This window comes from Chlamydotis macqueenii, chromosome 1 (genome assembly GCF_036417535.1).
Source record: "Chlamydotis macqueenii isolate bChlMac1 chromosome 1, bChlMac1.mat, whole genome shotgun sequence".
Classification (NCBI taxonomy): Eukaryota; Metazoa; Chordata; class Aves; order Otidiformes; family Otididae; genus Chlamydotis; species Chlamydotis macqueenii.
Window position 1 is genome coordinate 185967344 of NC_141556.1, and position 26703 is coordinate 185994046.

Here is a 26703-nt window from a genome sequence, read left to right on the forward strand (position 1 = left end):
AATTAGACCTGTAGTTAACCTAAACTTAAAATCTGAAGTTCTAGGCTCTCTACTCTACCCTGTACTTCTAACACCTTAAAGGCAGTCAATAAAAATAATAGGTGTGTACTTCCTTACATTCATGCTCTAAGATTAGTCACATATGGGCTTTTAGTGAAAAAGACCAGATCCATAGGTGATAGTAATCACTAAATTAGTGCCTTCAAGCAAAATTTGCCATTTTCTGAAATTGAGATCACAGGCATTTGTCAACCACTGTGAAATCAGTAGGATTCAGTAATACATAGTCTGTAGTGTGGGTTTCATTTTGGCTTTTTTTTTTTTTTTTAAATCAGCTTGTGCTGTATTGTAACACAAAAACCTTGCCATTTTCTTCAAGTCCAAAGAAGTTTGCTACTGAACAGGTACAAAAAAGTGAATTTTATTAAATGTAGTTTAAATTTCAACAACACTTAAATGCAAATCCCCCACTTTCAGAACAATGTATCCCTTCCCCTCCAAGGGAACCAATGTCATCTGAAGTCAGCAAAGAAGGAATTTATTCCATTAACCATTATAAATATTGTTTGAACAGATTACACAAAGTACACATTATATTAAGGTATACTCAAATATAGAGATTTACTTCCCATTAGATTTGCTAGTTACCCTTTTCTTCAGTCACTTGGGTACGCTTTGAGGATACATTATTTTTGCCCACTTCTCTAAGCACCGGATACACGTGGTTAATTGCACACAGCAAATGGCAAATTCATTCACAATCATGCAAATGCGGTAAGAGATACCCATGCCATTTGCTTCTCTATAATCAAAAGGAGTTAATGATTTAAGTGACATGATTCAGCAGCTCAGGTCAGACTATTCTCCAACCCTCAAAAGTAAATTGAAAATACAAACAGGTGGTGCTAGAGTTGAGATTTCCTAAGCTAAAAAGGTAAAAGTCCTTAACCTCAGCTGCTATCCTCTGCACACTACAGTGCTTCCTCTCTCCCTCTGAAATCTTGAGCAGGTTCCATCATCCAGGTTTGCTAAATGCAAGTGAATATTTTGCTTGACATTTTCACAACAGTTCACTCTTGAGCATGGAAAACATTTGTTTTTACTGTGGCCTTTCATGTCTTCTGGTACAAGAGACCAGGTAACACTTGCTTTTACCTGTACAGTTAGGACATCCTGTTAAATCTGAAAAAAACCCCTACAAACACCCCTAACTTACAGCCTCATTTCAGTTCTTAAAGGCTCCACATTTACTGGCTTTAGAAATGAACTCCTTTAGCAGAGGACCATCCATTTGCCAAAATGAAGTAGTTTGTGTCACTTCCGTCAAATGATTGACACAAAACTTAAAGCAGAATTCCTCTAAGTCCTAAACAGGAAGAAAAAAAAAAAAAGGAAAGAAAAAAAAAATATATTATTTTTGCTTCCATCACAGAAAGTTACACTCAGGCACAAACGCCTGTATATACTTTATTTTTGCAGAGAATTAGACAAACACATTAACTCAGTGGCTCTCAATGTTTTTTCCTCACACAGAAAACAGAATTCTACCCATATAACCTGGTTATAAAGGGAAAAGTAACCAGAATGTGATTCACACTATATTGCTGCAGTCACAAAAATCAGCTGTTCTGAACAATGTATGTTGTAAAAGTTTTCCCACTTGAAGAGTTTCATCTGCATTCACTGACAGCTACTAAAACCCAATACAAATAGGAGATCTTGGGGTACCAATATATAACCAAGAGAGTGGATTAAAAAAATTCAGCTCTTTTGTTCCATAATATAAACTCAAGTCTATGCATAAAGTTGCTTGGCTCACTGCTTAGTTAAAGGCTCAACTAAAGCCTTGAAGTTGCATGTCACCAGGCTAAACGCCAGGGTGTCCTAACTGGATCATTTGAAAACACAGTTTAGGCAGAAGGCCTTTCTGTGCATTAGAAACAGACTCATGTTACAAACTATTTCACAGATGTCCCAAAAATGAATCAAAAGAAGTACTGTGGCAAAATACAGCATAGCAATTCTTGCAGAAAATGGGCTCTGGATATTTGAGTGTACTTGGAAGTGCCTTCCCTTTAAGGATTAGAAAAGCCTCAGACAACGATCGTTGCACTCACATGATGTCAGAGAGAAAGGGTGTCTGAAAAACCAAGAGACAGTTGTTGTCAATATAAGGTTGACCACAGGACACTTCCCACTCAGATTATTTGTTTCAACTCTGCTTTTGAGGAGGAAATCTACACTTTGTGGTGCAGATCTAAGTTGCTCTAAGGAGGATGCTGCAGCCCTTACAAAACAGCAACTCCTCCACCCTGTTCTAATGTCTTTATTTCTTTATAAGTTTGCAGAACTAGTGTTTTATATGTAAGAACACACCCTTCCTTAGCTGCTCAGCAGATCTGGTGCTGCAGTAAGGCATAAAAAATTTGCAGAGGTATGAAAAACTGATTAATATTCATGTTTTCACTTAAAGTAAACACTGAAAGCTAGAGCAACTGTGTGCCAGCAAGTTCATGACACTACAATAATATAAAAATATGTCCTGGCCTAAAACCAGGCATTCTGAAGTTGCAGATCTTGACTTGTGTGGCATCTGTGCAACGAAAAAAGACAAACTTATTAGAACTGAACAATGAGTGCTTTCTTTTTTTACATAACAGAATGAACTAGCATTTTAAACAAAATTACGTCATACACATTACCACATTTTGCACTGCTTTATTAAAAAAAAATCATATTCCAAGTCAATGCAATAGAAGCATACAAATAAATAAAAAGACTGTACTTTTAGTAAGTAAAGTTCTGTAATAAAAAAGACTGAATTTCATTTGCAGATGGATGCACTCCCAACAAACTGTACTTAATATAGACTTAAGTGAATAAAGGCACAAGGTACATCCAATGATTATTTTTAAAGCTACAACAGGAAACCAGATCTAACCTAATTCTAGTCACTCAAATTCAGTCAAAGAAAGTAAGTATAGGGGAGTTTTATGTCATGGGGGTATTTTAAATTAGTGAAGCAGCTTTTTTTAACTGTTGTCTTCCAGACACACAGTCCCTTAAACTACAGCACCCAAGCAGTTTCAAGCCCCCATCTAGCATCACTGCATGTAAACTCTACTTTTTACTGAAACCCAACCCCTCAGTGTCACCCATTCACTCCTTGAGTAGGACTTAAGCCTACCGTTCTAACTTCATTTAGCTAGTGAAGTACGGCAAAGGCACAGCAACTGGATTTCTTCTACCCTTTACAAGCAGAATCAATCACATACTGAACACTCATCCTGCAAACTAAGGCTAAAATATGGAAATCTTTACTTTCCATGAGCTGCCACCAAAGAAATAATTATTCCCAGTAGAGCTGAAGCCACAATTCAGCTTAGCCTTTGGGTAAGGTATATCAAAAAAGCAACACACTTCAAGGCTCTGAAATAAGTTAGGGCATCCACATGCCAATTGCTGGATATTAAGTTCAAGAAAAAGCAATGAGTTGATTTACTGAGTACCAAAACTGCCTTACAAGCATAAGTAGTAAGTTAAAAACCAGTTACGAAGCTGCAAACGCGATGCACAGATACTATGCTGAACACAAAGAGCCAAAGCAAGCCCCCACCCCCAAAGAAACAGTAATTCACGAAGCTTGGCACAGCACCATAACCTTTTACCATGAGATTAAGCAATACAAGCATTTACAGATACTGAGTCTCAGCCTGAGACTTAAGTAACCTTTCAATATCTGTGTACTAGTTCACCCTCCCAGTACCAGTTTATGGGAAAAATACAGTTTTTATAAGTCCAATGTTCTCAAATTTTGAAAATGGCAAAATCTGACACTAAGTGAGAGAGTTTATATGAAAAATATAACTGGCTGCTTTTCTCCACTGTTTCAGTCAGAAAGCAGCCACCTATTCACCTGTTTAAGAGATTAAAGTTTAGAAATTTACCTCTGCATCATATCTGACAGCAGCAGAGAGCAGTGAAAATGCATTTTCCACAGTAATCCCTCTCTTGATAATGTGCTGACACAGTTTTTTCAATCTATTTTCACAGTACGAAGTAGCCAAATCCAAAAGCCCTGCAATTAAAACACCATTGTATTAGTCAGTTGTAACAATCTCTGCTCTTTCAACAACAGTTTATGCTCCTGCTGCATCTGTAGGCAATGTTCCGTATGTCTACAACATGCTTTTTGCAAGTAGGTCACTACTCAGAAAAAGGTATTTTACCATTACACATGAAGAAAGGCCTTTTATTACCTCATGCTGCAATCCTGTTAATCTCTGTAAATACACAAGCTGTCCCACCAATTTGCATACCTAACAGCTTGCAAGAGTGGAACAGTCACAAAACAGGCACCACAACACAAGCAAAAAGCTACCATTAAAAAAAAAAAAAGTCTGTGCTTGAATTATGCTTGCTCTTTGCTCTGCTGTCCAGGTTTCCCCTTATTAGATCTACTGAGATTCTTTCATACTATCCTAAACAATAATTGACTCAATTTAGTAAAATACGCAAGTATTTTAACCCAAGGAAATAGGTTCTCTCCCAACCTTGAAAAAATTGCTCACAGTTTATTTCTAAATATGTGCCACTTTTGCTGCAGTAAGTTTCCTCCATCTGTATTTTAAAGACAGCTTAATTAATCACCAGTAAAATGCACTGCAGGCTATACAAGAAGCCTATATTAATACATTTATTCTGCATCCCCTGTCTCAGTTTTTCTGGATGTTGCTTTCTAACATAATTGGACCATAAGCAATACCTATTGCATCTTCAGGCGGAAGGTCAACACTGTCTGTATACAAGTACTCAAGGAAGGCACGATACACAGGATAAGAAAACTGGTCTATTTCTATCACTTCCTTCATATCCTCATTCCAGTACGACTGGAACATGGTTCTGAAGTGTTCACACCTAAGAGACAAAGACATCATTTGGAACACTATCATAAGAACACATGAACACTACATTACAGTCCCTCTGAAATATGTATTTGGTCCACTCTGCAATGCTGACAAACATTTTACCATATCCCATCACAGCCAGTAGTCCACATCTTGGTTCCTAATTCTGTGGGCATTGTTATACTTAAGCACCAAGATAAAACTCTTATTTGATCTATGCTACAGAAACATCTGTGTATACATTGCAATCAGACCATCTTAATTTACTGTCCTGGGAGCAACAAATAGGCTTAGTGAAAACTGAATATGGACCATTTTACAACAGAGCTGAATATGGACCATTTTAAGATCATCATCTTATTCAACTCTTTTTACAATCACTTAATTTAAAGTGATTAGAGATACACAGATGTTACGTATTACAGGTTGAGTGGTCCCTCCCTACTCCTTACTTCCCCCCACCCTTAGATGTGATACTAATAGGTTATACTGTATAAATAAGAGCTGTGAAACATGACCACTACCTGATTTTCAGAACAGCTTTGTGGACGTAGATGTACTTTCCATCCACACGAAACTTTAGGTCTGAGGTCTCTAGGCTGTCAAACTCTCTCTTCAGAGATTCTGCTACTGTTAAAAAGTCTTCATGTTCTACAGAAAAAAAAAATTAAAACAAACAAGCAAAAAAAACCATGCTAAGCACCTTAAATGGCACACACACGTCACTAATTAAAGCTAGCAGCTCAACTAAGCATGTCAAGGAAAATAGGTCAGTATCAGAGCTCCATTGGCTTAAGGGGTGAAATGGGAAGAATTAATTAATCCAATACCATTTCCCATGGGCAAGGATTGCTCCACAACAGCTACAGGCTGCAGTGGTCAGCAGTTCCCATTCCAGTTCACTACACAGAGGTAGCACAGCATCAAGGAATGTACTTGAAGAACTTCCTTTCCCATTCTCTGCCTGGGCACCACCCATGAAATTGCCAGCCTCCTGGCAGCTCAGTGCTAGTGCTGGGTCAGCTCAGCTCTGCAAACTGCAAACCAGCCTCTGCAGCTAACCTGCAAACTGCTGGTAACAGGCATCTACAGCATCACCTGCATCTCACTTGAGACACAGCATACAGTGCTTCAGCCACACTGACACAATGTGATCTGCGCCTGAAGAGCAAGAAAACACGTCACCAGTTGGACACTTCTTTGTGCTGGCAGATTGGATATGGCCTGCAGGTTGTCTGTTAAGGCCTCACTAACATGAACTATCACTGACACCATTATACTTGGTTCATTCATCAGTTATGACAACAGAAAATCTAACAGTAGTGCTGTTGAAGAAGGGAGACAGTAGATAACATGTTCTTGGTACAACCAAGTTGTCTAACGCTTGTGGTAAAGTAATAACTCTGAAGTTTTTAAAAAACTTGATTTAATTCACTATTTGAAGCTTCTGTTGAGGCATCTTAAAAGTGTGTTTCAAAACATGTGGCTTCTAAGAAGCAAAGTATGAAACAGTAAGTGGATTTCCATTACAAGGAGATGTGGTCTGTCTCCTGTGTCCCAGAGGACTGTGCATTGTTTATCCATATACAATCCACAAATTACTCTTCACCGTTAGGGACAGCTAAATTAGTTGGAATTTGTGGGAAAATAACAGAAGACTGGTGAGGAGGACTGTAAACACACTCAAGTGATTTGCAGCTGGTGTGTTGAAAAACACATGTATCATATTAACTGTTGTTTAGCCTTGTGTGTTGGACAAGTAGAACATCTGTGTTTAGAAAACAGAGGCCTGTGGTAGACAGAGGCACTCTATCAAACATGCTTGAAATTCCTGCCCTGCTGTGGGAAAGATCAAAGCACAGTGATAAATTACACCCGCACAGATCCCTAAAACACAGGTGAAAACAGCAGGTTCGGTGATCTGCTATCAAGCACCCAGCTCTGCTGTGCCTGTATCCCCAGCTTGTATTCCTCTACCCAGGTGCTGCTTCAGGGATCCCCTGGTTGTCAAGGTAACGAAAATAAATTTACTCTTTGCATTTAATCTGTGGTTTTGTGGTTGTTCCTGTGTCCTGCCCGTGCCAGCTCACACATTATTTAAAAAGAAATACTGCTATAACAGACAAATTGTGTTCATGCCACAAAACATCATACACTCTGATTTACATTGATCATTCACAGAACCTGCATCTCATCAGGGTTAACAAAACCATGCTCCAATCCCCCTCCATTTGCTCATGTGACTTTTTTTCTAGGCCATCAGATTAGCTTAAGCTATGCAGTGGATCAACTTTCCCTCCAAATACCTTAAGTTCACTCCTCAAAAAAAGCTGCAGATTTGTACTTCACCACAGCCAATGCTGAGTGACTCATTCTTTTTTTTTTGGCAGAGCCATCAAAACTGGAAGTGGAACAATAATCTTTATGCAGAGTTAGCTCTCAATTAAAAACAAAACAAAACACCCACAAAACAGCAAACCACCAGCAAAATAAGCATAAAGAAAAAAATTGTTTTTTTTTTTTTAAACCTATACGAATTTAAAAAAAGGTGGGGAAGGAAAAAATGCATATGGAAAAATTGAGATTAAAAATGACCTCAGAATTAATGCTTTTGATTTAAATATTCAGTAAGTAGGATTATTACAATAAGAGGGGAAGAACACCCAAAGGCTAAGAGGAATTAAAATACAGGAACAAAAACTAAGTATCTTATTATACTCAGTCTGGGAATACTTCATAAAAATTAGGAACTTGAAAGGTACTGAAAGTGGGGAGATGTCATTTAAACAGCCTTCACCATTAGCAAAAGGCAAGAGATCTGGACAACCATTAGACCTCTGCAGAAGGCAAGAGTAACATATATCCCAGAGGATTAGAGAATGGAGAAAGTGAGAAGTGGGATAAAACAAGACTTGGATTTACCCAGAAGCAGATCACTCCAAGCTAATCTTCTCTCTCTTTAGTAAAACTATTCAGTCTTCCTCTATAGATGAGATGCTGTTATCTGGACCTCTATAAATGTCATAACATGCTAAATGAGAAGTTAAGATGGAGAAGCTGGGTTAGGACAAGCCACATGCAAAGATAAAGCGTGAGTCTGGAGAAAGATTACTTACGATGTGAACCCTCCACAAAGCCAATTTTGTACAGAGACTAACAAAATTAGGATCCATTGTCAATATGAAAACAGATCAGATCTCCTGAATGATCTTGAGAAGTGAAGCAGCAGATCTAAGATAAAAACACCTTCATGTTTTGAACATGAAAACACCTTCCTGTTTTCAAGGAAGTGCAAGCTAAGCACTTTATAGCATATTTGGGGTCAAAATAAGAATTAGTAGCATGAGAATCAAAGATAATAAAGAAGAAAGGTTTGGGCTTATTTTCTGGTCACACAGATCACATCCCAAAGTATAATCCAAGACAGCGTAAGAAGAGAGTTCTAACACAGAAAACAATTACATTAGGGTCTTGTTATACAGGGACTATTATTTACAAGTCTGCCTATCTTTGGGGAAAGTCAAAATAAATCAAATTGAGATAAATAATCTCACAAAATGGAAACCTAGAAAGCCATTACTTTACTTTTCTAACATGAAACATAGGAGAGAGATTTGCTCCTTCATATTCATATTGGAAGGGTAAACACTAAGGAGGGAAAGCTAGAGATGACACTTATAACTGAAGTTGTTAGACACCAAAGTAACAAGCATCAGGAGCAGTCTTCCAAACAGAAATAGTTTTAAGAGGAAAAAAAAGCTTCATTTAATGATCCGGGAGTCCTTCTCAGTCCTGAGCTGGAGCTCAAACAATACAAACATAGGAAATACAGAATATTCGTAGTGCAACAGTAAAACAAGGTTCTCTCCAGATGTTACTGGCAAACAAAGAATCTTAACCCTATTCTAGATTCTTAGTTACTGAAGTAGACTGTTTTCTTCAGAAGTAAAAAAACCTAGCTAAAGGAGCTAGTTTTAATTGCCAGTTCTCCTTAAAGCAGGAACCATCCTGCCACAGAAGTGGTATTGTAAACTAATCACTACAAACACACCAAGAAATTATAGCATTGGCTGCCATACCAGAGCTTGTTCTCACCTACTGATAGAAGACGCCACATAACAGCAGGGGTAGCAAAGCAAGCAAAGACATCGTCAGTGCAGGCAAAGTGAGTGAGGTGGGGAAGGATCACTGACTGCCCACGGCACTGGCCCCACATGTACACCTGGCCGCTCTGGGTCTTGGCAGCCGACGTGTGAGCAGAGTGGCAGGCTGCAATCTCCACAACCCTGCAAACAGAAAAAACCTTGTGAGATACTTACAGGTATGGAATCAAGTGACTTCCCAAATGCCTCACCAAAATAACAGCCAATCAAACTATGCATCTACACTCTTGTACTTCTTTTTTTTGTCCTGCATGAATATGACACTGTTTGAATGGATTCATACTTAACTGCAATGCCATTTTCAGATTGCTTGTAGATTTTATAGTAATCAAATATTGCTTTAATTACATCATTCTCACCAGTTCACATTCCTCCTTTTCTTCCACAACCATGGGACAGGGAGGAAGCAAAACAAAGTTTCGGTTTTCCCCTTTAAAACCAATGCACATCAAACACTTATTCTCAAGAAGAAATGCTTTTGGAGCTTATAAAACTTCCAGTTAGGGAACAGGCAGGAAAGACATACTACTAAGATTTTTGTGGAGCATTTTTCAGAACTTCTTTCAAACAGATGTCAAAAATTCTCTCATTTTGAGATTTAGAATCTATGTAGTTTTCAATAAATCCTTCGAAATCCTCCTACCCTGCCTTTTATCTGCTTTTTGTGTGTACACAGAGATCTGACCTGCTGCCTGTATTTCTGACTTCTTATTTTGCTCTTAGTTTCCTTTCCGCAACACTGAGATTCAGCATGAAACGTGGATAGTGCTTCATTCGAGGAGAGGTGAATAAATGCACTTAAGCCCACATTCTTGAAAAGCTATGGCTGTTTTTAAAGTAAAGTCCTACATTTCCTTAAAATATTAGAGTTGTTGATGCACACTTAACTATTCTGTACTCCCATTGCTCACACAATTCCTAGCTTACTATCTGAAACATTACAAGAACTGGGAAGAATCACCCTTCCATTAAAAGGAACGCAAGGACATTGCCAGTGTCTCTGTTGACATAATAAGCAAAAACCAGGAGAAGTTCAGCATTACTTAAAAATAAAAGCTACACTTTCCTATTTTTTCTCCATTGCTAACAATGTTCTCCATGCATCAGAATATTTCATGCTTTTGTGCCAGAAACACATTAACTGGGACAAAAAAAGAAAAAAAAAGTCTTTCCAAGCAGTCTAAGAATACAGATATCAAAATGTTTATTCCTTTACAGAACAATATCTAGGAAGAGCTAGCTTTTTAGGCAAAAAGCTTTTTTAGCACAATGTCCAATTTTTAAGTGCAAAAATTATTTCAAGATAAAACATGGAAAGAATCTACAATCACTTTCAGTATTTGTATCACTAATTTCTGGCAGATAAAAGCCTAATGGGTTGTTTTACATCATCATCAACTTATGAACCTCTATGCAACATTGAGATCTTTCAGCATCTTTGCATGAGACATCATAAATTATTTTAGGGACAACTTAGTGTCCATTATAGTTATACACCTAAAGTGATTCCTTCCCCAAACTTTCTTTCTTTAAGAGAACAAATTATTATGTTTAGAGTAACCATACTATACTTAAGAAGCATAGTAGAACACGTACTATAACATATGTATAGTACATTTACAGTACATGTACAGGATAACATGTTAAGCACATACTTAACATAAAAATTCAATAAGCTGACCTTAATAACTGTTTCCCCAAGCTAACACAAAAAGTCTAAAAGCTCTTTACAAGCTATATGTAAAATATTCTTCAAGATAGCATCAAATGCCACCTCCTAAGGAATCATCATTAGCATTACATATAAATGACAAAACAGTTATATAAACGAAAAAGACCAGGAGAAGCAGCATTAGTGTGCGTCATGGGAAATGACAGCTCACCCACATATAGCACTGTTTCCAAGGGAGCCAAGTCAAGCAAGATGAGTAAATTCAAGTGACTTATGTCTCCCTTAGATCCTAAGCAGAAGTGCTACAATATTTTCTCCCTCCTTTAGTCATTGAACAAATGCCAGTTTTATTATAATCCCATGCTTGTGTTCACATACAATTCTAAATGCAATAGTTCCCCTTAGTTCACTCAAGAAACAAATTACTTAGAAAACAAGGTTGATCTATTTGCAAACATACACATTTCTCTTCCAGTGCTTCTTTAAAGAACATTTCATTTTGCTTCGCTAGTGTCAGTTCCTTCACAGACAAGCCAGTCTCATGTCAGTGGTTTCTACTGTGATGGTTCCTTTCTTCTCCCCCCGTCCACTCCGCTTTTTAAGCTCTTAAATAATCTCAGTACTGTCCAGCTTTTAATTTAACGTTAAGTGTGAGAAACAGAAAAAATAGGAATTACTTCCCAGAAAGATAGTTCAGAAATAGAGGAGAAAAACCAACCACAAGTGTTTCCTAATTAAGAGGAGATTAGAAGTTAAGAGATTTACAGGTGAAGTGATTTATAGACTAAGATATTTCCAAAGCAAGGTACATTACTCTATAGGTATACACATGGGCCTAGGGAATAAGACTGAGGTCCAAGTTTGTAGGTGAACAGCAGAAGAGCCATCCCAAATACGAGGATGACAAGCGTACTGAAAGAAGGTAGACAAGGGTTAGGGTTATTCTTTTATGGGTCTAGGAAACTAAGAAACTACAAACTACTAAGTGATACCACAAATCAAAGTGGTATTATCTGCCCTCAGCTCTAGCAACCCTGCAAATCGAGTTCTGTTTTTGTGGTTGGCTATTGCCAGCCTTTCAGAAAATTGTTTTTTTCCTCACATGTCACTTCTTACAAAGGTGGCACTTTGTTCTCCCCCTCCTTTTTGGTTTTTTTTTTTGTTTAGTTGATAGTTTTTTGTCAGTTTTGTTTGTTTGTTTTTAATGTAGGCCTCAATACAGCTAAAAAGCTTGGCTTATCAATTTCATAGCTCTAAATTTTTAACCAAAGGAACCACATTTTGAATAGCCTAACACTTAGCCATTAATTATCTTTCAGTATTAGGTAATAATCACAGACAGCAAAAAGCATTCAATCGATAGGTAATAGTAAGTTGCCACCTTTTCCTATGCTTTTAACATCAGCAATAGAAAAAAAAAATCCACCAAGCCCTACACATGCATGCTTCCAGTGCTAGAGACTGCATAACATATGCCCAGATTTACAAATCCAGAAATAGCTTCAGCAAGATTACCTTTCTTTTTCCATCATGATCTGCACCGGGCTTAGCAGGTTACTTTTATTGCCAGTTCCCAGCTGCCCATAAGTGTTAGCTCCCCAGGCATAGAGCAAACCCTCATCTGTTAGTGCTAATGTGTGTGCATAGCCACAGGCAATCTGTAAGTAAATGTATAAGCATTACTACTAAACAAAACAGAGATGAGAAACAAAATTATTGCACACGTTACCTTAGCCTAGCTGATGTTAAATACCTCAGGCATTCTTCATTTAGAATTACAATGCATTATTTCTCAGTACTTAGAGCCAACACAAAATACGTTAACTGTACGTACTGGAAAAGTCCCAGATTCATTTAGTGTTCATTGGTTACTCACAAATAATTTACTACACTCTTGCAAAGCCACCCTAGCCTTTACTAGTTTTTAGTTGCAGACCCTTCACATAAAGAATAGTGAACTTCATCATCACATTTTGCAATTCTAAAATAGTTTCAGAATTTGATACTTTGAACTTTATACAAACTAAGAGAGCTGCAGTTCAACAGCCAACAACCATTCCACCCCAGTTATCACAGGAAACTCCACAGAACCTTATTAAAATCCAGAAAATCCCAATTTTCAGTTTTATTCTTTAGCTGGAAAAAATAAAAACAAAAAACAAAGAATACCCCAACCACCAAACAACCAAATCTACACTCATGACTCTCATTTTCCCTTTCCCCTCACTTCTGAAGGGTGAATTAGAATATTAATGTAGAGTCTGATTTGAACATCTTGTTCCCCTTCATTTCTTGTCTTTGCCAAGTGCATTTCATTCATTCAGCTTTATAACAAAGATGCAATTTGTATCTATAGCATAATTTACTTAGTTATACTAGCTACCTTTAAGTCATTCAGGACATTTACAAGAGCCAGTATTTTACAGCTTACTTGTGCTTTTTATAAGCCTAATACAATTTATAGGGGCTAAAAAATTTCAGCATTTGAACTGTGAAATCTAGAAACAGGATAAGATGCTTAAGATACTGTTTTAGCAGATGCTAGAAATATGAATGTATTTTCATTTCCATGTTAGACATACCTGGAGTATACACACACCATGTAATGCTGCAACTCTGCATGGTGTTAGTTGATTGCCATTGTTTCCAAGACCTAGCTGACCATTGCCATTGTAACCCCAGCCATAAACCTAATTGCAAAAGGAAAACAAAACTAAGCCACTCCTCTGTAGAAGTATAGAGCCTTTAAGACTTAGTATCAAGCACAAGTCAAAAAAGTACCTCTTACTGAAAAACTGTACACTATTTCAAGAGCAATATAGAGAAGGCTGAAAGATACTAAACAGACTGCAATGACTGACTGTATTCAACTTTTCAATCCTGCATTTACCTTTTAAAGAAGCTTTCAAAAATAGATTTGTCTTTGAAGTACTAGGAATTTTGCAATAAACTTACAATATACCAAAATCTCTCCCACAGTGTCAACAGTTTTGTTGACTTTTACATGTCCTTTCTCCTTATTACATTTTTCTTTTTTAAAGAAAACAAGAAACTCATTATTCTGATCAACAGATTATCTATTAGATTAGTTTAAATCAAAGTCCTCAGTTTAGCTCTAATTTTTGCTTTAGTTTTGTTATGGTGGACACATCAAGACAGAAGTATGTTCAGTGAAAGCTCATCTCAACCTCAGGGACTTTTACCCTCTAGTCATAAAGAAACGTTATGCTCCAAGTTTGGTGAAGTGTAGTAAAACTGAGGTTACAGTTCATACCTAGAAGCAAGATAGCACCATAAACTTATGTGAAACAGAACAGTTGCACAATACTAGGGTGATGTTCAAAAGCTTGGTTTTGATGCTGGCAATTAAGCAATGTCTTTAAGAATCAGGATCAGTTAGGGTATTCTTGCAGAAAGAGTAACTATTTAATTGTGCACGCTTTCAAAAACTCTAAGACATATATGTTAAACAATCTATTGAAATAAGGAAGATAGACATGCTTAACATAAGCATTCAAATTCTTGCAGTTGCAGACTCAGTAAGAATTATGCTCCACTATAGTCTCTATCATAAAGAGTGTTTAGTGTAAAGACAGCATCTCCAGTTAATTGCAGAGTTTTCTTTAAATTGGTCTCACAGAAGTTATCAGTATAACTCTATATAACTCTATCAATACAACTCTATAACTTGAGCACATCATCTCAGCATTTCTCCATGCTCAGACATTAACCTCGTAAGTTCAGGTAACAGAGAGAACATGAGAATGCAGCAATGCTTACCTCACCGTTGTTCACTACGGCCATGGAGGAGGTCTGACCACAAGCAATGCCAACTACCATTTTACCCTGTAAACAGTTTGAAACTCTACGAGGAGTTGGCTGGTTTGCTGTAGATCCAGATCCAACTTGACCACAGTTATTATAGCCCCAAGCGTACAGCTGTCCAGAAAAACAAACAAACAAAACCCTGCAGTTTAAGTCTTAATAACAGTAACAATAGTAATAAATTATAATCTTACTGTAGTCAGCACTAGGTAAACTACCTTAACAAGCTAAAATGCTTAAAATTAATTTTCAACACCCGAAAGTAATAAACAGCAACAGGACTGATCTAGCAAATACGAACACTGTACTTTTTTCAGCTTCTTGCTACAGAACCGGAGCATCTGACTACAAGAGGAAACAAAAGGAAAATATTTCTGTACTAAATATAAGCCAGACTATAAGACAAAGAGCATAGTGAGTGGACCGCCTATACTTTCATGATGTTGGAAAAGGGAACATTTTGGCTTGAATTATCTGTTTCCCAGACAAGCTGAACTCCCCAGCTGTTTAGTTTTCTTCACATAACTTCAAACCAGGTTATTGCCGGACACTCATCATACTTTTATATCTTTCAAGAGCTGTGAAAGCAGATGGTTTTGTCAGCTCATGTTTCACAGTAGCAAAACTCTCTTACACAATGACATTATCAAAAAGCACCATCTCTGACAATCCAAAGTTTGCCAGTGGCAAATTAATAATAATAAACCCCCCAAAAATTGGTTACTTTCATCTAAAAGTCCAGAAGACAGGGAAGTAGTTTGCTATTAAAACAGTACTTATAACTTTGTATTTTCAATTCCTTCAATTTTTATTATGTGCATACACATCTATAGCTTGGCATAGAACTATTTCTCATAGTCCATTTTCTGGTGGTTCACCCAGTTAAGAAGTTTGTCCTCTTGGAAATACCCAGCCACAAAGAGTCCAGCTGGTAAAAGCACACTGATAGATACCCTAATGTGAAGTCTGCACATCCTTTGGTGCCAAAAGCTGCCTGTTTATTGCAACATCAAACCAAAAGTCAGTCATTAAAAACAAACACTTCCTCTGCCACAAAAAAAAAAAAACAAACCAACCAAACAAAACAAACAAACAAAAAAAAAACCAAAAGCCCCACAACAACAAAAAAGCCCAAACACCAAAGACAAGAACAAAAACCTCCCACTAATACAACTTATTTACCACATCTAATATGAACAAAAGAAAGCATTAGTCCTTTGCTTTTTGTTACTTGTATTTGCTAGATATTTGATTCCTACTGAATGTCTGAAGATGATCTGTAAGATATCTTAATTTCAGTAACACAAATAAATTAAGGAAGAGTATCTCAAAAGCAGATCAAAATGCCAAAGAGCTAATCAGTTTCCTCTCTCAAAGAAGCACGTATCTGCAGTCCTTTAAGTCTACCATTAAGATACTCTTTTCAAAAATTTTGCACTGCACTAAAATTGCACTGAACCACCAGTACAAATCAATTATGCCAAGTATTTCCACAAATACTTCCAACTTCAATGCATCTCTAAAACTTCAGGCACATCAAGTCACAAGGGTTTTTGCCGCCAAATCTTTCTGTAAGTAAAGCTCCACTTAACACATTCCATTGCTTTCAGTATAATCAATTTTGGTACAGATAAAACCTCAGAGCACAAACACACTAAGCTACTGCCAGGTACGCTAGGGATGGATTTACAGTACATTAACTGGCCACAACGGCAAGTGAGCTGTCAATATCAACTCCATGGTAAATACAAAGAAACTTCCCCTCTTCCACTGAGATTTCAAGCACGTTACATTTATTAAAAGAGACAGCATGGCCATCACAAGCAGCTACCACACAACAGCTGGTACCACTAGTATGGAAATCATGAAGACTACAAGAAACAGGCTAAAAGCTAACCAGTGAATATTAACAACTACATATGCCCCTTAAATAACAGAACTGCAAACAAATATCAGTGTTAGATTTTGCACCTTACAAACCATTCTTTCACCTGCAAGTGGTACAGCTTTCTGGTCTCATCCCTGTGAGACATACAACAAACGACAGACAAAAGTTTACTAGCCTTTTTTATTCCCTTGTTTTTGTGGTTGGGGGATATTTTGAGGTTTTTTCAGGTCTGCTGTGAAGAAAAGGACACCCCAGTTTGAGGCAGTAGAATAAAAGGTTATGTTTAACTACATTGTAGAGAAAGAGAGAACTTCAGACTACAAGAACACCTGCACTACTCACTTCAAGAAAGAGATTAAGAGGTGTGAACAGGTTTCAACTTACATCCCCATCAAATGACAGCGCCATGGAATGATGAGAGCCACAAGCTACTTCCACCACTTTCTTTATTAACAGATTTGTGCAAACTTGAACAGGAGTAATGCCCTGATTGGTTGTGCCATTCCCAAGTTGGCTGTAACCATTATGTCCCCAAGCATACACATCACCATCTGCAAAAATATTTAAGTTTGTGATAAAAACCACCAAAAAATCCTAGGAAGTGAAGATAGACAGAATTCTAAGAAATTAGAAAATGATAACATGAAAGTGAAAGGACATTAACAAATAGTGAAACCATTACAAGAATCATCTGTATACTAAAAAAAATTTATCCTTTTATACAACTATTTTATATCCATGTACCACAGCATAACTCCTAGATTTATTGTGGAAATACATGAAAATGCATAGGTAAGACTGAGTATGTCATAAATGACAGAGTGAAACTCTACAGTTGCAAGACCACGGAAATGTAGCAGAAACTTACTTTACTTGTTACAGAATACAGTCAGTTCCACTTAAGACCAATGAGAACCCCTTAGTGTACACTACCCACTTAACAAGTTAATACAATTACACCTTAATCCATTCTTGTTACATCCAAGTAGAACTTAAAATTTGCAACTGATGTTTCTATACTAGATGTTCATTTTCTACCTTCAGTGCAAAGTACAACATGGGGTCCACTTCCATAACTGAGACTGGAAATTTTCTTTCCACATAAGGCTTCTAGTTTCTTTGGTACTATTGTGCTCTGATTATCTCCAGTTCCCAAACAATTACTGCAATTCAGTCCAAAAACAAATACCTGAAAAACAGACAAATACTCATTTCAAGTGATTTATACTCAGTTGTGCACAGATGTGGTAATATCCAGGTCTTCATAAAGTTAGGACAGAGTTTTGCCATTGACTCTTGAGGGCCAGAAACTTCCCTCATGGAAGTAGATAAGCCCCAGAGTCAGCATGGGGACACTTCAGAAGTTAACTGATGGGTCTGAATTCTTCAGATCCGTTCAAGCCCAGAAGCTAGACTTCATACTTGCAGGAACTGTATTCTAAAAAGTATTAAACTGTGAAAGTGGAAGACAGACACCATGTTCTTTTAAAAGTAGTTTTTAAAGAGTAGCCACAGCTGGGAGACTAATCCTACAGGCAGCTTTAATAGGACTTAGAGTGGAAAAAAAACCAACACATCCTACTCTACCCAGTCTCACGAGAAACCCTCCCATTAATACATCCCAGAACAGCTGGCTTGTTTTCTTTCAGCAGCACAACGCTAACGCGCATTGAGTTTCTGAATCATTAAAATCCACAGATAATCTTTATTTTACTTTGCAAGCCATAACTTCATTTTATAACTTCATACCTGGACTGCTTGTACTTAATTTCAAGCTACCACAATGTCTTTTTAATTTTGACTGTCTTTAAAAGTGCATGTAATCCATCCTGGCCTTTGTCATTTATAAGCTTTCTAAATGTTCCTGGTCCTTGGAGGGGGGTTGGACTAGACGACCTTTAAAGGTCCCTTCCAACCCAAACCATTCTATGATTCTATGGTTCTATAAATACTCCATCTGTATTGTCCCCATGTAAAACTGAAAAAAAAACCTACAAATTACTTACAACATGTTTTGAAGTACACAAATTTCACACAATGCTTTTGAGCAGATATTAATCTACAAGTATTCAGAGGACTCTGAAACCAACTAGCTGTAGAGTATACGCTCCACTTTATTACAGCCTTACCTCATCATTTCGTGTTATGTATATAGCTTCATTGGCTGATGTACCAAACACACATGCTTTCCGAATAGATGCTATTTCTTGAGGTGACAGTAACGTAAATATTGGCCACTTTCCTACATCCACCATGATGCTGCTGTGTGTCATGACGTTTCTACAAGTAAGATGGCATTGCTGTAATTAAAAAAAAAGCTTATTAAAAGAAGTATTTTGCACTTTCACAAAAAGGCAATAAAGATAACTTCCTTAAAACAAAATATATGTGTTGTGTTTCTGAAAGTATAACATTCTCTTCTACATGAAATATGCAATTATATTTCCATGTATTAAGGTGAACAAGTAGCAAGTCACTGGTAGGACAATGGAAGAACAGATCTTTTCTTAACAGGATATTTAAGTAAACTGAAAATTTTTTGTACATGCCATGCAAGCAAGCTGTTGATGTACACGTGAATCCTGCAAATAAAAAAAAGTGGGGCTATTGAGCATATGACCCAAATCTGCCATGTCTTGCCTAATCAAAAGCTGTTATTACAGTCAAAAACTACTTGTGAGACTATAAAAGCATGAGATAAACTCATGAGTTTGTCCAATTAAGCAGTGAAACACATAAACAAAAAGCTATTAAGCGAAATTGTCATAATCTGTTACTTAAAAACAAGCTGGAGCACATCAAAAGCTGGAAACACTACTGAGTATAGACATAATCTGTCAGTGAACACAGATGTATACAATCCATCCTTCCACAATGCTGCTTCTTCCCAGTTTCCTCAGGGCAATTGCACCAGCTCAAGAACAAAGCTGACAGTCAACACAAACCTACGGAGCTTATTTAGGGCTTCAGTCCTTCACATAAAAATTGTACCATCACTGATAACCTGAAGGGATTCTGCCACTGACAATCTATGATCCATGCTCAGGGGTATCAGAAAGCTTCATGAAATCTGAAAAGCACTAGGGGTGGAGAATTACACAGAACATCAGTAACATGATAAAAATCACAATAAGTCATTAAAAAAAAAAAAAAAGGCAGGCAGCTAAGGAAACATTCAATGCGTAAGAAATGTAGTTTCTATCCAGATGCCATCCTCTCATCAACATTTATTTCTGTCATTTTATTGCTCCAGCATTATCCCATCCCCCTATTCTTTGCTTTGTTGCCTTCAAGTCAGGCTTCTTCTTGATGATGGCTAGGCATTAGGTATGGAGAACAATGAGAACACAAGAGAGCCTCTTTCCTTTGCTCCTGATGCCTGGTTCTCAAAACTGTACTGACAGCCACGACATAGCTTCAGAAAGCTACTCAAGATCAGCAGTGAATCCTGAAATATAGGTTGTTCAGTCCAGATGTTTTTTGGAAAGAAGGGGTTTATTACTACTATATTTGAAAAATTTGAGAAAAACTGAGGTCACAGTGGAAGTATGTGTACAAAAAAAAAAAAACCAAACAAAACAACACAAACAAAACCCAGACTTGTCTCTATCAAATTTTGTAACCTTGCTCCAACAAACCCAGCTCTCCTCTACAGGCACCTCACTCACTAAGAGCCTGAATTCACTCTACGTTTCACATTTGAAGCAGGTCTTGAAAACACCCGATGTCTCCAGATGGCACGTTCACAATAGATGTATTTGTAGAACATCTTTTGGAAGTCTACCTGAGTCCGAGAACACAGCACGTTCTACACAGCTAAACAGATCTGAATGCATTTAAGCCTTCTTAATTTCTAGTCCAGTTACAAACTGAGGCTGGTTAGCTGCTATGACTTGTTACCTCATTTTGGCAAATCTTTTAATGTCTGACACCATCAATCAGTTAAAAGGAGGCAGCAATGACTTGTTGTTTTGAGCAGATCAAGTAATTGCAGTTATTTCTGACTTCACTTGTTTAATTTGCCCCATATAATATACAATTGGCAGGGCACAAACAAGTCAAACTGTAAATTAAGAAAAATATTTTCTTCATTGAAGTTCTTTTCAACACATATTGTCAATTTAAGGCATGAAGACAAAATGTTATTTTGATAGAGAATGTCCTAGTAAAAACATTAACAAGTTTTACAGCACCCTGAGAACCTATTCTGCTCTAAAGGTAGCCAGTTTAAAATGTTCTACTTTATCCCTTTCTGATCTCTGTGCTTGGTCCTTAACCCACTTGGCATGTTTTCCACTACTGTATGACTCAGTTAACCACTTCTCTTCAACAAAACCTATGTGAGTTACACTGCATTTCCCATATTTCAAAGCTTAATTGGATATCTTGTCAGACAAACTAATACCACTAAACAAAATAAAAGCTTTCAAGCACACAAGACTTTCCAGATTGAAGACATGAGCAATGAACTCCATCCACAGGTGAAGAACTTCACAGTTTTTGAAAGGTGTAACACTGCTTCATCTAAAACAATGCTATATATTTCCAACTTCAACTGTTACTACAATCCTACAAAATTATTTCAAGGGTTTTTCCCTAAAAGATTTTAAACTCATCAGCCACTGGCAGGTTTCTTCAACAAATCCTAAAGTCTCTCCAGGTTTAGCAACCAATAAAAGTTTAAAAAAATCCTTAAAACCAAAATCAAACAAATAGAAAGTACCTCTTGCCTTTTATAGAATATGTACTCTTCCTCCTCAAACACACAACCTTTCCCCGTCCTCTACAAATATTAACTACTGTCTTTAGATGCTGCCATTTGCTGGAGTACCTATAATCATTTAGCTGCAACATTTTTACAGTATCAACAGCAGCTATTTTTGTTTATGCTTATAGCTAAATGAGTGAAATAACAGACAAACCTGAAAGTTCTGGAGTTTGGACTACACAGACTACTGTTTTTAGCTTTAACTGTGCATAGAAAGATGTTTTAACTACTTCTTTTCCACTTTCCTCAGAAAATAAAGGCTCAACCTAGGCAAAAGCACCATCTTCTTCCTCTCTAAAGATTAATTCCTTAATAACCCTAGCCACATCCGTGGTTTTCCAATAAATGTTCTAGTTGCCACAGGAGGCAGGAGGGGAAGGTCTATAGTGGGGAAAAAGAAGTATTTGGGGAAACTATATTTATATATAGTTCTGTAAATTGAGACGTCAGTAAAGTAACTCAGTGTTATCAGAACAGAAACCCAAGTAATTTTAGCATCCTCTAAGACATACTGCACACTTTCCGAAAGGGTAGACACTCTGTAATACCTCAGACTTCATCCTTGCACAATATTTGTCTGAACATGGAGGGCAAGGTATACGCCGAGTTTCTTCTGGGTAAATTCTCGCTATGAAAGACTGATTTAGGAGACTTCAGTCACGTCACTGCAAGCAGTTGCACAAAGAAACACAGTGTCCTTCATTCACCCTTCCTGCACTGCATCAATAAGAGAGCCAAATTTATTGTTTACTTCTCCTGATAATCCAGAGGACTGGACTCCACTACATTACATACTATGCAACGACTGCACCTTAACTGAGTTTTTAAGTGCAATGTTGCAGCAAATGTACCAGATGGAGTCCAAAGTAATGAGGTTATTTTGATCTGTACACAAATAGTTGTCTCAGTATACTAGCTCTCAAGCTATTGTTTAGATTCTGTATGCAACATGGCAGCAGCAGTTCTAAGGAGTGTCTGTCACTTACGTATCAACATCAAGATTTTAAGTTAATTGCAACTAAAAATCTTATAAGTATAAAAGTCAAACTTAAACTTGGTGCTCTGGTAGACAGTTGTTTTTAGAAACATTTTATGTCACTGCTTTTAATTCTCTTTTCATTTCTGCTGCATGATCCAGTGATAAACAACTATATACCATGCAGTTTTATTTCTACTGCAGAAGTAACCAGCAGAGGGAGCTTATATCAACAATACCTCTTCTAACTGCTTTGACACTGTTGAAATTATTCAACAATATCAGTATACAAACAGGAACAGAAACAAAAATGATTGTTTGAATTTCAGTGAAGCTAAAAATAAGCAAGAAAGGATGACTTGTAGAGAAGGAAACTGAACTGGCCATATATTGTGATAAACAAAAATTGAACTCAAAGCACTCACTAACATTAGGGAAATAAATCTAGATCCATTCAAAACTTTTAAAAGCCACATGTTTTCAGAGACAGAAGCACTTCAAAAATTCTATGCTAAACTGCTGCCTTTGCATTCAACTTTTCACTAATTTGCTTTCTAAAGAAACAGTGTGCAGACTGCTTCACAGTGATACATGTAGGCAAACATGAACCCCTGCCTCAAAAAAAAAAAAAAAAAGAAAAAAGAAAAAAAAAGACAGTGTTTACAAAGTGTTTTGTTAAATAATTTTAGATCAAGTTTTACAGAGTTTACAGCTCAGCTGAACAAATCCACGCTGGAGAGAACAATAGCCTAAATACTACATCTACCAGGAAAACAGTACCAATTGTCATCACAACAAAAAACTACAGTTAAACTCCTCAAAGATTATCCCCTGTGGTTGGTTGAGCCTGGCTGGATGCCAGGTGCCCACCAAAGCTGCTCTATCACTCCTCTCCTCAGCTGGACAGGAGACAGAAAATACACCAAAAGGTTCATGGGTCAAGATAAGGACAGGGAGAGATCACTCGCCAATTACTGTCACAGGTAAAACAGACTCATCTTGGGGAATTTAGTTTAGTTTATTACCAAGCAAATCAGAGTAGGGTAATGAGAAAATAAAATCAAATCTTAAAAACACCTCCTCCCTACCCACCCCTCTCTTCTTCCTTCGCTCAACTTTACTTCAAATTTTCTCTACCTCCTCCCCCTGAGCAGCATAGGGGGATCGGGAATGGGGGTTGCAGTCAGTTCATCGTACCTTGTCTCTGCTGCCGCTCCTCCTCAGGGGGAGGACTCCTCACACTCTTCCCCTGCTGCAGCGTGGGGTCCCTCCCACAGGAGACAGTCCTCCACAAACTTCTCCAACTTGAATCCTTCCCACGGGCTGCAGTGTGGGTCTCTTCCATGGGGTGCAGTCCTTCAGGAATAGACTGCTACCAGAACAAGTCCCCTGCAGGCTCACAAGTCCTGCAGCAAACCTGCTCCAGCTTGCACTCCTCTCTCCACAGTCACAGTTCCTGCCAGGAGCCTGCTCCAGCATGGGCTCTCCACAGGGTCATAGCATCCTTCAGGCATCGGCCTGCTCCATCCAGCATGAGATCCTCCACGGGCTGCAGGTGGATCTCTGCTCCTCCATGGGCCTCAGGGAGACAACGTGCCTCACCATGGGCTGCATGGGAACCTCTGCTCCGGTGCCTAAAGCACCTCCTCCCCCTCCTTCTTCACTGACCTGGGTGTCTGCAGAGGTGTCCCTCTCACATGTTCTCACTCCTCCAGCTGAAGTTTTTCTCTTGCCTAGTTTGGTTTTCTTTTCCTCTTCTTAACTATGTTATCCCAGAGGCACTACCACCATCGCTGACGGGCTTGGCCTTGGCCAGTGACAGGTTTGTCTTGGAGCTGGCTGGCTTGGCTCTGTTGGACATGGGGGAAGCTTCTAGCAGCTTCTCACAGAAGCCACCCTTGTAGCCCCCCCTGCTCCGCTCCAAAACCTTGCCAGGCAAACCAAATTCATCCCCTTATTTGTAAAGAGTGTTTGAACACAACTGAATGTTTGTTTCACTCTTTCCTCAGGCCCCAATATTGCAATTTATTCTAGCTGGGCAGACTTACTCCAGCACAGAAGGAAACTGCAGGCTCAGGCCTTCATTTCACCTAGTTTCTATGGGAATTACAAACAGAAGTGAGAACACAAAACCTGGGACATGTGGCTTTAGAACAACACAAAGTGACTGACACACTCGATCCTTTTTTAATTTTAAGTACACCTCAACCAAGAAAGAGTCAAATCCTAGACATAACAGTAATCTTCCCCATGTTTTCTCTATTTTATTTTTGGTTTTTTTAATCTCGTATTTCAATATTGAGAAAGAACAGGGAAACCAGACATACCATCAACACTAATCAGATGCATGAACCAAGTGATTTTATTGCAGCTTTCTCCCTGCCAACAAAATGATATTGCATTCCCTGAAATCACATGCCTTAACTTACTTTCCTTAGACCTTACATAAGGCAAGATTTCTATGACAAATCTGTGTTCAAACCTCTGCGTGATTTATTTTTGGATGCCTTTTATGAGCAATACAGGAAAGAAAAACCTGCTGATCTAAGAACTGACAACTAGACCTTCTATTTGCTTTGAGTAACCAGCTAAGAGAGATATAAGCAAACAAAAAACACCACACATATGAATACTATTGAACATAAGACTGTTTTAGCCATAGAAAAAAACCCTTAGTAGGATGACAGCCATCCACTCACCATAACAAGACTGTAATTACAATCACAGTATGCCTTCTTTTTCTTTTTTTTTTTTTAAGCTGAGCCATTACTGCAACTTACTGAAGCCATTCACTGAGGACAAGACATCTTCTAAAGCAACACTTGTATGTCAATCGGATGCATACAGAGATAAGCATCCAAAGGAAAACATTCATACGAAGGCTCTAAAGAATAACTGTGTCTTCTAAATAGCTTTTTCTAGAAAACTTCGTGTTCCAAACACATTTCCATTTACGATATTTAGCATCTTTTTCTTATAACCCCCACCTCTAGTTTAAACGATTCAAGTCCATTTTACCTTTGGTCACTAGATGACAACAGGCTTTCCAAAAGGGGTCACTTAAAGCACCTAAATTAGAACTCTGAAAGTTCATTTAGGAAAGTAAATATTCTTTTAATAGTTAATTTAGAAGAAATGTATTAAAAACTAAAGAAACACTATTCATATAAAGCCCAGTGAGGAAAAAAAAAATTGTTGAGCCCTGCTGTTTCAGTAAGCTAGATCTCAGCCTTCAGGAAGCAGGCAACAAAAGGGAAGGATAAACTGAAACACCGTGAATCAGAAAAAAAAAAAAATACCAAAAGCAAAACCAAAAACCTGTAAGAACATACTGTGAGCTACGCCAGGCAGGAAGAGAGACTTTCAGAGAACTGTGTGGGAGAAATTCATCGGTGGACCAAGAGGACACTTCGCCGAGTCATTCGAACGACGACCCTCAACCCTTGGTTGGAACCCCGTTTAGGAGAGGAGGACCCTTTCCTCCACCGGACGGGTATCGCAAGCCTCACGGACACTCACCGGGGTCTTCGCGCTGACCTCCACCCAGCCGCTCCCCGCCGCTCCCCACAGCGCCCTGACAGCAGCGCCAGGGGCGGGAGGAGCCCGCAGCCCCACGCAGGGGACACCCAGTCCGGCCCGGCGCCACGACGGACGCTACCGCGCCAAGCGCTCCTCACCCGGCCCCTGCGACATCCCCCGACAGGCTCCCTGCGGCCCCTCCGCCCGCCGGGCTGGGCGCTCCCGCCGCCTACCAAGGTGCTGCTGGCCGCTCGCTGCTGTCCGTTAGAGCCGTTAACGGCTGGCCGGCGCGTGCCCTGCCGCGCGCCAAGTAGCCCAACGGCCCCGCTCAGAGACGCGCGTCACGTGACGCCAAGCCCCGCGGCGGGCGGGGGGGGGGGAACGGAGGGAGGGCAATCTCCCAGTTGACCGTTCGCGCGTGCCGTCACGTGGCCGGCGGTAGGTGGCTCCCCACCCCCGTTACTCGCCACCTATTGGCTGCTGTTAGCGTGACCACGTGACGCCCCGCCTCCGGCCGCCGGGCGCTGACTGTCCTGAAGTGGGGAGCCGCCGGTGGGGTGGTCGCGGGCCTCGCCGTGAGGGGGGGGAGCGGGCGGCGCCCGGGCTGGCCCCGGGAGCTCACAGGCCCCTGCCTGCTCCCGAGCTGCGGCTCCTGTTCCGGCACAGCCCCCTGCCCTGGTGGGCATCCCCCCAGGCATCCCCCTAAGGGCGCTCAGATGGCCCCCGGGAGCTCGCCCCGTCGCGCCGCGGGCTCGTGTGAGGCCTCCGGGCGAGGCTGCGTGGCCGACCGGGCCCAGCGAGCGGCACCGCGGGCTGGTTTCGCTCGGCGGGGTCGCGGCAGGGGCGGGCTGGCGGGCACGGCCGTCGCTCCCCGCGGTGGGGGATGGCACCCTTCAGCCCCCGCGTCCTCGCTTGAAGCCGAGGGGAAGGCGCAGTGGGGATGCAGCCGGCCCACGCTTCCCGGCCCGGCCGCAGTCAAGCAGAA

The 26703-nt window shown here is 39.3% G+C and overlaps 1 protein-coding gene across 3 annotated transcripts; it reads right to left on the reverse strand.

Moving 5' to 3' along the window:
• Window positions 1-408: 408 nt before the first annotated feature.
• On the reverse strand, window positions 409-26087 carry RCBTB1 (RCC1 and BTB domain containing protein 1). 3 transcript variants are annotated; one of them, XM_086771870.1, is made up of 12 exons: window positions 25877-26087; window positions 18585-18755; window positions 17494-17644; window positions 16840-17006; window positions 14523-14681; window positions 13325-13432; window positions 12258-12400; window positions 9003-9193; window positions 5432-5558; window positions 4766-4917; window positions 3948-4078; window positions 409-1366 (listed from the first exon to the last, which is right to left on the reverse strand). In XM_086771870.1, exons 2-12 carry the CDS (start codon window positions 18726-18728, stop codon window positions 1226-1228), a joined length of 1614 nt encoding a protein of 537 aa, XP_086627996.1. In that variant the 5' UTR covers window positions 18729-18755; window positions 25877-26087; the 3' UTR covers window positions 409-1225. The 3 variants fall into 3 exon arrangements, with proteins under 3 accessions (XP_086627996.1, XP_086627997.1, XP_086627998.1); XM_086771871.1 differs by lacking the exon at window positions 25877-26087 and adding an exon at window positions 25719-25834; XM_086771872.1 differs by lacking the exon at window positions 25877-26087 and adding an exon at window positions 23397-23424.
• Window positions 26088-26703: the final 616 nt, after the last annotated feature.

Coding starts and splice junctions, on each gene's coding strand:
- RCBTB1 (XM_086771870.1), bottom strand. CDS start 18,728: ATGACACACAGCAGCATCATGGTGGATGTAGGAAAGTGGCCAATATTT. Junction 17,645..18,584: donor ACATAACACGAAATGATGAG/GTAAGGCTGTAA, acceptor TCTGTTTTTCAG/GTATTTGTTTTTGGACTGAA. Junction 13,433..14,522: donor CCGTAGTGAACAACGGTGAG/GTAAGCATTGCT, acceptor TTTTGCAATTAG/GTTTATGGCTGGGGTTACAA.